Source organism: Marmota flaviventris, chromosome 9 (assembly GCF_047511675.1).
Source record: "Marmota flaviventris isolate mMarFla1 chromosome 9, mMarFla1.hap1, whole genome shotgun sequence".
NCBI lineage: Eukaryota > Metazoa > Chordata > Mammalia > Rodentia > Sciuridae > Marmota > Marmota flaviventris.
This window is the reverse complement of record NC_092506.1, coordinates 18,254,009-18,267,746: the sequence shown is the minus strand read 5'-3', so window position 1 is coordinate 18,267,746 and position 13,738 is coordinate 18,254,009. Positions and strand designations below refer to the sequence as shown.

Below are 13,738 nucleotides of genomic sequence, written 5' to 3'. Positions count from 1 at the left end.
CTATATTAACAGGTGCTTTGGGGGTGGACCTTGAATCCAAACCATAGCAGCAGTGTATATATCTTACAAATATTATAGAGATTATTGCCCAATACCAATATTTGTAATTATTTATTTTTTATTTTCATTAGAATTATAGCCTATGAATGCATATGCATGCATACAGCTAGAAATACAAAGCCCCAAGTAAGAAGAATTTTACAAATATGAGAGAGTTGTCCTGGCTTTGGTTTTCTCCACTATTTTGCACCCATGTATGGCTGCCTCAATGAAGAATTTATAAATGACAGTATTTTTTTGTGTATCGTTTATGTATTCTTGCTGAGATTATTCAATATGTCTTTTGATCCTTTCTTCAGTTAAATTAATATTGGACCTGAGGCACATTCATTTGTCACTTGAAATGGCTTTGCTGCTAAACAATTTCCTAATGGTATTTTTCATCTGAGCATTTCTCAAGGTATAGATTAAGGGATTTAACATAGGAGTAATCATAGTGTAGAATACAGCAACTGCTTTATCAATGGGTAAAGTAGCTGCAGGTCTCATGTACACAAATATGCAGGGAACAAAGAACAGGATGACCACTGTGATATGCGAGACACAGGTGGACAGGGCTTTGCGCCTACCCTCCAGGCTGTGGGTCCTCAGGGAGCGCAGGATGACCACATAGGAGATGAGCAGCAGGAGGAAGTTTAACAGGCAGATGAACCCACTGTTGGCAGCAACGAAGAGCCCCAGAGTGTGGGTATCAGTGCAGGCCAGTTTGAGCAAAGGGTTCAGGTCACACATAAAGTGATCAATGACATTAGGGCCACAGAAGGGTAGTGGTAAGATGAAGAGGATCTGGATGATTGCATGGAGAAAACCTCCCACCCATGACACTTCCACTAATAGGCGACATACTTTCCGGTTCATGATGGTTGTATAGTGCAAGGGCTTGCAGATGGCTACATAACGGTCATAGGCCATCACTGTAAGCAGAATGACCTCTGCACCTCCAAAGAAATGTTCCCCAAAGATTTGCATTATGCACGCATAGAACAAGATGGTTTTCTTTTTTTGGAGTGAATCTACCATTGGCTTAAGGGTATTGACAGAGGCATAGCAGGCATCAATAAAGGAGAGATAGGCCAGAAAAAAGTACATGGGGGACCCCAACAATGAACTGGTGGTGATGGTGATTACAATGAGCATATTTCCTACCACACAGATGATGTATATGAGCAAGAACATAACAAATACAATTTTCTGCAACTTTGGATTCTCAGTAAGCCCCAGAAGAACAAACTCTGTCACATTATTCCTATTCTCCATGTATTTCAAGTGAAAGTGAATCGCACTGCCTGAAAAACAAATACAAATTTGAATTAAACTTCTCCCTTCTCATAAATAAATAATGTGTGGATTCTATTGAGTAGAGAGAATTGATGTGGAGATTTTTGCATTTATATTGTTGAGTGATTGATGTGGAAAAAAAAGTGTTCTGAGTAATGATGATTACTTTCCCTTCTAGTAAAGATTCTGCAAAGACTATATATGTGAGAAAATTTTATGAACACACAAGGCAAGAGGCTGAGTATCTCTAATTTTCTGAAATGACTCAGAGCTTAAATTGAATTAATAGTTTTCACTCATAGTGTCATTTAAACCCCCAAAGCAAGCTAGGAACAGAATGTGACTGCCATCAAAGTATAACTAAAGAATGTTGCCCTGTTTTCCTTAAGAAATGGAGAAACATGAGAGCTAATTGAGAATAGGAATCAAGGATGGTGAGAAACTTAAGGAAGGGAATATTAGATGTTATTCTTGTAACCATCCTTTTGTGTCCTGGATGAAGCATAGTGGGTTAAATAAGGGGTGGAAGCCAGAGATCAGAACCCCATGTAGAAGAGTAATGGTAACAATTCATATAAAGAGATGAGGGCAACACTTACAGAAATGTAACCAGTGTACAAAAGAGCAGCTATAAAATAATTCATAAAACTTGTTGAATAAATCTAATAACTTTGCAATCCCTAATTATGAAACAACTGATATTTATTCCATGCATGGCATAGTACCAATACTTTGCTTGCACAATTCCTTTTCATACTTGAGGTAATCTGTATGATGAGTGTTGTTGCATCCTTCTTACTGGTAAACAAATCATCTCAGAAACTAAAGTGCAAGGGCTTGCAGATGGCTCGCAATAATCTTGATCATGTTTACTGACAGTAACTGAACTCTACATGTGTTCTAAGTGTTTTTCAGACATGTACTGATCTAGTTCTCACAACAAAGTGAATGGCTAATGTTGTTATCTTTTTATCCATCTTTACTCTTTTTTTTTTTTTAATTTTTTATTGTGGGTTGTTCAAAACATTACAAATTTCTTGACATATCATATTCCACACTTTGATTCAAGTGGGTTATGAACTCCCACCTTCACCCCATACCCAGATTGCAGAATCACATCAGTTACACATCCATTGATTTGCAAATTGCCATACTAGTGTCTGTTGTGCTCCGCTGCCTTTCCCGTCCTCCCCCCTCCCCCCTCCCCACCTCTCCCCTCCCCTCCCCTCCTCTCTCTCTACCTCCTCCACTGTAGAACCCTGAGGGTCTCCTTCCATTACCATGCAATTTCCCTTCTCTCTCCCTTTCCCTCCCACCTCTCATCCCTGTTAAATGTTAATCTTCTTCTCCTGCTCTTCGTCCCTACTCTGTTCTTAGTTACTCTCCTTATATCAAAGAATACATTTGGCATTTGTTTTTTAGGGATTGGCTAGCTTCATTTAGCATAATCTGCTCTAATGCCATCCATTTCCCTGTAAATTCTATGATTTTGTCATTTTTTAATGCAGAGTAATACTCCATTGTGTATAAATGCCACATTTTTTTTTATCCATTCGTCTATTGAAGGGCATCTAGGTTGGTTCCACAGTCTTGCTATTGTGAACTGTGCTGCTATGAACATCGATGTAGCAGTGTCCCTGTAGCATGCCCTTTTTAGGTCTTTAGGGAATAGACCAAGAAGGGGAATAGCTGGGTCAAATGGTGGCTCCATTCCCAGCTTTCCAAGAAATCTCCATACTGCTTTCCAAATTGGCTGCACCGATCTGCAGTCCCACCAGCAATGTACAAGTGTACCCTTTTCCCCACATCCTCGCCAGCACTTGTTGTTGTTTGACTTCTTAATGGCTGCCAATCTTACTGGAGTGAGATGGTATCTTAGGGTGGTTTTGATTTGCATTTCTCTAACAGCTAGAGATGTTGAACATTTTTTCATGTACTTGTTGATTGACTGTATGTCCTCCTCTGAGAAGTGTCTGTTCAGGTCCTTGGCCCATTTGTTGATTGGGTTGTTTGTTCTCTTATTGTCTAATTTTTTGAGTTCTTTGTATACTCTGGATATTAGGGCTCTATCTGAAGTGTGAGGAGTAAAGATTTGTTCCCAGGGTGTAGGCTCCCTATTTACCTCTCTTATTGTTTCTTTTGCTGAGAAAAAACTTTTTAGTTTGATTAAGTCCCATTTGTTGATTCTAGTTATTAACTTTTGTGCTATGGGTGTCCTATTGAGGAATTTGGAGCCCGACCCCACCAACTGTAGATCGTAGCCAACTTTTTCTTCTATCAGACGGCGCGTCTCTGATTTGATATCAAGCTCCTTGATCCATTTTGAATTCACTTTTGTGCATGGCGAGAGAAAGGGATTCAGTTTCATTTTGTTGCATATGGATTTCCAGTTTTCCCAGCACCATTTGTTGAAGATGCTATCCTTCCTCCATTGCATGTTTTTAGCCCCTTTATCAAATATAAGAAAGTTGTAGTTTTGTGGATTGGTTTCTGTGTCCTCTATTCTGTACCATTGGTCCACCCGTCTGTTTTGGTACCAGTACCATGCTGTTTTTGTTACTATTGCTCTGTAGTATAGTTTGAAGTCTGGTATCGCTATACCGCCTGATTCACACTTCCTGCTTAGCATTGTTTTTGCTATTCTGGGTCGTTTATTTTTCCATATGAATTTCATGATTGCTTTCTCTATTTCTACAAGAAATGCCATTGGGATTTTGATTGGCATTGCATTAAACCTATAGAGAACTTTTGGTAATATCGCCATTTTGATGATGTTAGTTCTGCCTATCCATGAACAGGGTATATTTTTCCATCTTCTAAGATCTTCTTCTATTTCTCTCTTTAGGGTTCTGTAGTTTTCATTGTATAAGTCTTTCACCTCTTTTGTTAGGTTGATTCCCAAGTATTTTATTTTTTTTGAAGATATTGTGAATGGAGTGGTCGTCCTCATTTCCATTTCAGAGGATTTGTCGCTGATATACAGGAATGCCTTTGATTTATGCGTGTTGATTTTATATCCTGCCACTTTGCTGAATTCATTTATTAGCTCTAATAGTTTCTTTGTAGAGCCTTTTGGGTCTGCTAGGTATAGAATCATATCATCTGCAAATAGTGATAATTTAAGTTCTTCTTTTCCTATTTTGATGCCTTTAATTTCTTTCGTCTGTCTAATTGCTCTGGCCAGTGTTTCGAGAACTATGTTGAACAGAAGTGGTGAGAGAGGGCATCCCTGTCTTGTTCCAGATTTTAGAGGGAATGCCTTCAATTTTTCTCCATTCAGAATGATGCTAGCCTGAGGCTTAGCATAGATTGCTTTTACAATATTGAGGTATGTTCCTGTTATCCCATGTTTTTCTAGAGTTTTGAACATAAAGGGATGCTGTACTTTGTCGAATGCTTTTTCCGCATCTATCGAGATGATCATATGGTTCTTATTTTTAAGTCTATTGATGTGGTGAATAACATTTATTGATTTCTGTATATTGAACCAGCCTTGCATCCCAGGGATGAATCCTACTTGATCATGGTGCACAATTTTTTTGATATGTTTTTGTATCCGAGTGGCCAGAATTTTATTGAGGATTTTTGCATCTAGGTTCATTAGAGATATTGGTCTGTAGTTTTCTTTCTTTGAAGTGTCTTTGTCTGGTTTAGGTATCAGGGTGATGTTGGCCTTGTAGAATGAATTTGGAAGTTCTCCCTCTTTTTCTATTTCCCGATGTAGCTTGAAAAGTATTGGTATTAGTTCCTCTTTAAAGTTTTGTAAAACTCTGCTGTATACCCATCCGGTCCTGGGCTTTTCTTAGTTGGTAGTCTTTTGATGGTTTCTTCTATTTCCTCAATTGATATTGGTCTGTTTAGGTTGTCTATATCCTCCTGACTCAATCTGGGCAGATCATATGACTTAAGAAATTTATCTATGCCTTCACTATCTTCTAATTTATTGGAGTATAAGGATTCAAAATAATTTTTGATTATCTTCTGTATTTCTGAAGTGTCTGTTGTGATATTGCCTCTTTCATCCCGTATGTTAGTGATTAGAGTTCTCTCTCTTCTTCTCTTCGCTAGCATGGCTAAGGGTCTGTCGATTTTGTTTATTTTTTCAAAGAACCAACTTTTAGTTTTGTCAATTTTTTCAATTGTTTCTTTTGTTTCGATTTCATTGATTTCAGCTCTGATTTTAATTATTTCTTGCCTTCTACTTCTTTTGCTGTTGTTTTGCTCTTCTTTTTCTAGGATTTTGAGATGAAGTATGAGATCATTTATTTGTTGGTTTTTTCTTTTTTTAAGGAATGAACTCCAAGCAATGAATTTTCCTCTTAGAACTGCTTTCAATGTGTCCCATAGATTCTGATATGTTGTGTCTGTGTTTTCATTAATCTCTAAGAATTTTTTAATTTCCTCCTTGATGTCTTCTATAACCCATTGATCATTCAGTAACCTATTGTTCATTCTCCAAGTGATGTATTCTTTTTCCTTCCTTCTTTTATCATTGATTTTCAGTTCCATTCCATTATGATCAGATAGGATGCATGGTATTATCTCTACTCCTTTGTATTGTCTAAGAGTTTCCCTGTGACATAATATATGATCTATTTTTGAGAAGGATCCATGTGCTGCTGAGAAAAAAGTGTAACTGCTTGATGTTGGGTGGTATATTCTATATATGTCAATTAAGTCTAGGTTATTAATTGTGTTATTGAGTTCTATAGTTTCCTTATTCAACTTTTGTTTGGAAGATCTGTCCAGTGGTGATAGAGGTGTGTTGAAGTCTCCCATGATTATGGTATGGTGGTCTATTAGACTCTTGAACTTGAGAAGAGTTTGTTTGACGAACATAGCTGCACCATTGTTTGGGGCATATATATTTATGATTGTTATGTCTTGTTGGTGTATGGTTCCCTTGAGCAGTATGTAGTGTCCCTCTTTATCCCTTTTGATTAACTTTGGCTTAAAATCTATTTTATTTGATATGAATATGGATACTCCTGCTTGTTTCCGAAGTCCATATGAGTGATATGATTTTTCCCAACCTTTCACCTTCAGCCTATGTATGTCTTTTCCTATCAAATGCGTCTCCTGTATGCAGCATATTGTTGGGTCTTGTTTTGTGATCCATTCTACTAGCCTGTGTCTCTTAATTGGTGAGTTTAAGCCATTAACATTTAGGGTTATTATTGAGATATGTGTTGTTCTTCCAGCCATATTTGTTTATTTCTGTTACTAAACATGGTTTGTTTTCCTCTTTGATTATTCCCCCCCCCTTTATTGTCCTACCTCCCACTGTTGGTTTTCATTGTTATTTTCCATTTCCTCTTCCTGTAATGCTTTGGCGAGGATGTTTTGAAGAGATGGTTTTCCAGCTGCAAATTCTTTAAACTTTTGTTTATCGTGGAAGGTTTTAATTTCATCTTCCATCCTGACGCTTAATTTCGCTGGATACACAATTCTTGGTTGGAACCCATTTTCTTTCAGTGTTTGAAATATGTTATTCCAGGATCTTCTAGCTTTCAGAGTCTGTGTTGAGAGATCAGCTGTTATCCTGATTGGCTTACCCCTAAATGTAATCTGCTTCCTTTCTCTTGTAGCTTTTAAAATTCTCTCCTTATTCTGTATGTTGGGCATCTTCATTATAATGTGTCTAGGTGTGGATCTCTTATGATTTTGCACATTCGGCGTCCTGTAGGCTTCTAGGATTTGGGATTCTGTCTCATTCTTCAAGTCTGGGAAGTTTTCTTGTATTATTTCATTAAATAGACTTCTCATTCCTTTGGTTTGGAGCTCTGTACCTTCCTGTATCCCAATGACTCTTAAGTTTGGTCTCTTAATGTTATCCCATATTTTTTGAATGTTCTGCTCATGGTTCCTTAACAGTCTTGCTGAGCTGTCTATGTTCTTTTCCAGTTGAAATACTTTGTCTTCATTGTCTGATATTCTATCTTCTAAGTGTTCTACTCTGCTGGTAGTATTCTCCATTGAGTTTTTAAGTTGGTTTATTGCTTCCTGCATTTCTAGGATTTCTGTTTGTTTGTTTTTTATAACCTCTATCTCCCTGTATAGTTGATCCTTTGCTTCCTGGATTTGTTTGCGTAATTCATTGTCGAAGTGATCTTTCATTGTCTGATTTTGCTGTTTAATGTCTTCCTTGATACTCCAGATCATTTGAAGCATGTATATCCTGAATTCTTTATCTGACATTCCATCTGCTGCAGCTGTTACCTCTTCTAAAGTTGCGTTGACCTGCATTGCTTGTGGTCCTTTCTTTCCTTGTCTTTTCATACTGCTTGCGTATCTTTCCTGCAGGTGCGGGCGGCGGCTCTGCTCTCTCCTTATTCCAATTGGGGTTTCGTGGCTACCATGCCGGCAGGTCACTGGGCCTGTTCTGGGAGCTGGCGGCAGCTCTGTTCTGCCCCTGCTCCGATTGGGGTGACGAGTGTACCACGCCGGCAGGCCACCGGGCCTGATCCGCCGGTCGGTTGCAGGTTTGCCTACCCTGCAGGCGTGGGAGGCGGCTCTACTCTGCCCCTACTCCAAATGGGGTGACGTGTCTGTCGTACCGGCAGGCCACTGGGCCTGTCCCGCTGGTCGGTCGCAGATCTGCCCACCTTTCGGGCACGGGTGGAGGCTCTGCTCTGCCCCTACTCCAGTTGGGGTGTCGTGACTACCCCCCTGCAGGACGCTGGGCCTGTTCCTGGCACGGGCGGCGACTCTGCTCTGCCACTACTCCAATTAGGGTGGTGTTTGTACCACGCCGGCAGGCTGCTGGGCCTGATCCGCTGGTCTGTTGTAGGTCTGCCTACCTTGGAGGCGCGGGTGGCGGATCTGCCCTGCCCCTCCTACCACGCCTGCGGACCCCTGGGCCTGATCTGCAGGTTGATCACTGGTCTGCTCGCCCTGCGGACACGGGTGGCGGTTCCGCTCCGCCCCCACTCCAATTGGGGTCACGTGACCACCACACCGGCAGGGCCTGATCCGGGCGTGGCAGAAGGATCTGCTCTGCCCCTACTCCAGTTGGGGTGATGTGTGTACCACACTGGCAAGCCACTGGGCCTGACCCGCCAGGCTGTCACAGGTCTGTTTACCTTGCCCGCGCGAACGGCGGCTCTGCCCTGCCCCTCCTACCACGCCCATGTACCACTGGGTCGCGGGTCTGCCCACCTTGCGGGTGCGGGTGGCGGCTCCGCTCCGCCCCCTCTCCAATTGGGGTCACGCCGTCACCACGCTGGCGAGTCGCTGGGCCTGCTCTGGGCGCTGGCGGCGGCCCGGCTCCTCCTCTCTGGCTCGACGACAAATTGAGGAGACTCGGGTGACTGTGCCTCACCCCCCCTACCAGGAGACCAACTGCTTATGTCACCGCTGGTATTGATGAAGTTCTCTCCTCCGCCACTTTCTGCTGACATCAGATCTCTGCCATGTTGGTATCCTATGCGAATGGCAGCATTTCGTTCCCCTTGCCAGGCAACCAAAGCAACGGGTGAGTCCTGACCGGCCCTCAGCAGGACCCGGACCGAGAAGCAATTTCCGCGGGCTCCTAGCCCCGGGCCAGGGAAGTTACGGGAGCCGGAACTCGGCCGCTCCGTGCTCTGTGTAAGCTCCTATAAGTGTAAGCTCCAAGAAGCAGTCCCGCGGGCTCAGTTCCGGGAGCCGGAATTCGGCTACTTAGTGCTTGGTGTATGCTCTGATAGACGCAGGGTCCAAGAAGCAGCCTCTGCAGGCTCCGCAGCCCTGGGCCAGGGCGGTTCCGGGTCGGTTCCGGGAGCCGGAACTCGGCCGCTCCGTGCTCTGTGTAAGCTCCTATAAGTGTAAGCTCCAAGAAGCAGTCCCCGCGGGCTCAGTTCCGGGAGCCGGAATTCGACTGCTTAGTGCTTGGTGTATGCTCTGATAGGCGCAGGGTCCAAGAAGCACCCTCCGCAGGCTCCGCAGCCCTGGGCCAGGGCGGTTCCGGGACGGTTCCGGGAGCCGGAACTCGGCCGCCCCGCGCTCGGTGTTCGCTCCGATAGGATCAGGTTCTAAGAAGCACCCAGGCGCTGAACCCTAGCAATCTGTCTGCAAGCCGCAGGCGAATTGCAGCCTGAAATTACCTGATCTATGGCTGAATGAGCTGCGGTCAGTCGAAAACAGGGGTGGTGACGTCAGTTTACCAACATGGTGGCTGCTGGCCTCCTCTGTGGTCTGACCGGTGTGGAGAACCGAGATGGACCGCTTCCTTCCCCCGTCTCGAACCCAGAATTCAGCCCTGAGTACGGTGCTTGCGCGGCTGGCAGAAACTGCAGCGCTGTAACCCTGCGTCTCTATCCCAGTGCGCTCTGCAGACTTTAGCCGCGGGGCGATTTGCTGAATAAGCAGTGTTACCCTCCGTGCAACAAACCTCTCGCGTTTGAGTCCCCGTAGCCGATCCTCGTGCGATGGAAATCCTTCCTCCAGGTTCTGGAGCACCCCACTATTGCTGGAAATTCCTAACAAAATATCCTTTAGCCGTCCTGACTTGTCATACTCCCACACAGTGAAGCAGCACACGGGGACAATGCACTCCCCTTGCCGCCATCTTCCTTCTTCCCATCTTTACTCTTATTTATATTGCACAGAGGAGTTTAGAATCTTCTTCCAGAAAAATTAACTAATAAGTAGCAGAGTAAAAAAGAGAATAAATAGATCATTAAATACTTTTTAAAGATGGAGTTTTATGATGTTGCTCAGGCTGACATTAAAATTGTGATTCTCCTACATCAGCTTCCTAGTAGGTGGAATTATGGGAATGTACCTCTTTGTCTGGCTTCAGGTTAGTCCAATTTTTATTCATTTTTTTGTCCTTCAGTTCTTTAACATATATTGTTCTCCTCTTCCTTTTAACTATAAATTCGATACTATGTTATATAAATTATGATGAACTACTTCAGAGAGAGTTTATACAAAGCAATTTCATCAGCAGACACAAAGATACATAATAATTCATTTGAACTCCCAGATATTAAGAAAATGAGTATTTCTTCATTCTCAGAAGGGCTCCTTTCACTTGGCCTGTCCCTCACATGCAGTTCTGCCTTCTCTAATACCACTATAAAATATGGACCCCACAGTCAGCTGGAAAATGTTGTATACAACCCTCATGAAGTTAAGTGTACTGATTTGAGTGTCAGTAAGACCAGATTTGAATCTTGTTTTTTTTTTTTTTTTTCTGCTTGCAACTTCTTTTACCTGGATACATTTCCTGGCCCTGCACCCATCTGCATTATCATCTACAAAGTGAGAGTGAGAATGTCACCTCATAGGTTTTATGAGAATTGATTGTTACATGAGCACATTCATCACATATCTAGAGACACATATAGGGCTTTCATTTATTTTTATAACTGTGTATGCACTCAGCAAAGCTAAATTGACAGTTTGAGTAAAAATATCGAGACATTTTCAAATCTCCTGTCAGCTAAAGAAGAATCTTCTGGATTACTGCTTTTAGAGAAGTCATGTGTTTTACCCACAGCAGTTGACCCCAGAAAGACTTCTTGTTTGTACTAGGGCTCTACAGCTGATGATTTGTTTCATTTAATATTGATATCCAAGTCTTAAATGTGTAAAAGTTGTACTTGAATTTTGTTTTTATCTGCAGAGTCTTGGTTATTAAATGAGGTGTCTCATGTCAAACTAAATTTTCTTGTTGTTGGAGGGCTGGGTTTTATATAAAGCTTCATCACTATGTGTCTCAAATTGTCTAATGTTAAATTTTCTCAATGATATTTGACAACCATATTTTGAAAAAGGGAGATGAGGATGAATTATCCTATAACAAATGACACTCAACAAATGACACTCTATGACTGCATTTGATAAATGTTGAAAAGTCATGATCTCTGCATATGAAAAATTACAAAATTAATAAACATCCACACTATAGAAAATCTTACCTTAGTACTTTTAGATGATTTTAATTATGCTTTGAGTGTTCAGAATCAATTTCATCTTCAAAAAGACCTCCTCTTGAAATAAGAATTTTAATGTGAAGTGACAACAAACTTCCAAAGAGAATATTCAGGTAACCCAACATCAAATCGAATGTCATTAAAAATGTTTCCTTTAAAGTCTAAATCATTCTTTTTAACTTGAAACCTAAATATTTTAATAGAAATTCTGTGATTTGGATTTAGAATGGATTCACTTGGTATGTTTCGGAGAAATTAAATCATTCTGTTCCTCTGATTCAGTAGGACAGAAGGCAGGATGTTGGGAGAAAAATAATTCAAATGGGTGACTCCTGATGAATCTTGCTCTGGATGAATCAACTACAACCAAAAATATTGCCATCTTACAAGACCAGGAAATTTTAAGAGGTTTTCAGAAGAATTTAGAGACCTAGCTTATAGCTGTGCTTTCTCTCCCAGGAATTAATTATATATTTTGATGGAAATATATTACCTTGGAAGCAGGTATTCTGGAAAGACATATTTGAAAATTACTAGCCTCTGAATGGAGACTTGTATTCCCTGAAGTTTGAACGTAATTTCTTTTTTATTTATTTATTTATTTTATCTGAAATTGGGTTGTTAGGAAAGATGAACACCATGTAAATAGGATTGCAGCATTAATCCAGTGTGAGTACCAGCGATGTATTTTACCTGAAAATGTGTCACAGAGGGGGCTTCTTTCTTATCAGTATTAAATCCTTTCTGAAAACCCACCGTGAATTGCTTGAGAGTTAAAGAAGTGAAGGCATATTAATGACAGCTATTTTTAACTGCACATGGTGCTTTTCCTTATTTCCTGTGTTTTGGAAGTAGCCAGACACCAAAGAAAGGTCTATATAACAGTGTTCTCTGGGACACAGTATGGAATGATTGGCAGCATTACAGATTTGGAGAGATATTTAAAACACAGAGAGTTCAAGTCATTGAACATTTTGTCAATTGGACAAAACTTCATTGTTACTTATTTGCCACTTAGTCATTTTAGGAAGTCTGTAAATTATTTTTAAAAAAAAAAAACATTTATTTGAAGTAATTAACATGCAAAATACAGTACATATATAACATGTAATCTATGCCATGAAATTATTTGGTCACCTATCTGACCATCTTCAAATGTGTCCATCCAACTTCTTGTATATTATTAGTATAATGATGATGATGACATGCAGCACATAATCTGCCCTTTGAGCAGTATTTTAAGCATCCTGGACAATATTGATCAGTATAAGCTCAATGGTGTATAAATCTCTAGAACTTATTCATGTTGTGCAATCAAAACATCATACCATTTGATTGACATCTTCTTCCTCTTCATTCCCTAGCTCATGACAACCACAGACCCACTCTATAACTCTGAGTTAGACTGTTTTAGATTTATCCTGTAAGTGATGTCATGTTGTGTTTGCCCTTTTGTGCCTGGTTTATTTTTCTAAACATTAATGTTTTCTGGGTTGATCCAAAATGTTACAAATGGCAGAATTTTCTTCATTTTCCTTTTTATTAATGCTTCATATTTATATATAACATCAAGACTCACTTTGACATAATTATAGAAGCATGGAGTATAACTTGTTCCATTTCAGTCCCCAGTTTTCCTGTATACTGCATATTGTGTGTATACATTTTTTTTATTCACCCATCTGTTGACAGGCACCTGAGCTTATTCTGTAACTTGGCTATTATGGGTTGTGGTCCTATAAACATTCATGTGCCTGTATCACTATAGTATGCTGACTTTACTTCTTTTGAATAAACACCAAGGACTGAGATAGCTGGGTGAATTTGTGGTTCCATTCCTGGTGGTTTAAGGAAGCACTATACCGTTTTCCAAAGAGGTTATACTAATTTGCAGTCCTACTGAAAATGAATGAAGATACCTTTTCTCACTGTGGATCAAACACACCTAAAAATTACACAAGAAACCTTTCAAGTTCTAGAAGACAGACTTAGTACTCAAACATATTGGTACAGGCATCCATTTCCTTAACAAGACTTCTAAAGCTCAAGAAATAAAAACCAAAAATCAATAAGTAAGATGGCATGGCATGAAATTAAAAATCTTCTGCACATCAAAGGAAACACAAGCATGCAGAGAGAGCATACAGAGTGGGAGAAGATCTTTTTAAGCTCTTCCTCCAACAGAATCCAGAATACTTAAAAAAAAAAAAAAAAAAAAAAACTCAAAAGCTTGACATCAAACAACAACAACAACAAAATAAAAGAGCAAAGATCCAAAAATTTAAAAAAAACAACCAACAAACAACAGCAAAATGACAAATAAACCAATAAATAAATGGTGAAAAGAAAAACACATTACACAAAAGAAGAAATACAAATATATTTAAAAAAAAAACTGTTCAACATCCCTAGTAATCAAAGAGAGGCAAATCAAAACTGTGATGAGATTTCATCTCACTGAGGTTAGAAGGGAAATCATCAAG

The 13,738-nt window shown here is 40.4% G+C and overlaps 1 protein-coding gene across 1 annotated transcript; it reads right to left on the bottom strand.

The window, feature by feature from the left end:
- Positions 1-387: 387 nt before the first annotated feature.
- LOC139707099 (olfactory receptor 4C46-like) lies at positions 388-1,317 on the bottom strand. The gene has a single exon (XM_071617092.1). It carries the CDS (start codon positions 1,315-1,317, stop codon positions 388-390), a length of 930 nt encoding a protein of 309 aa, XP_071473193.1.
- Positions 1,318-13,738: the final 12,421 nt, after the last annotated feature.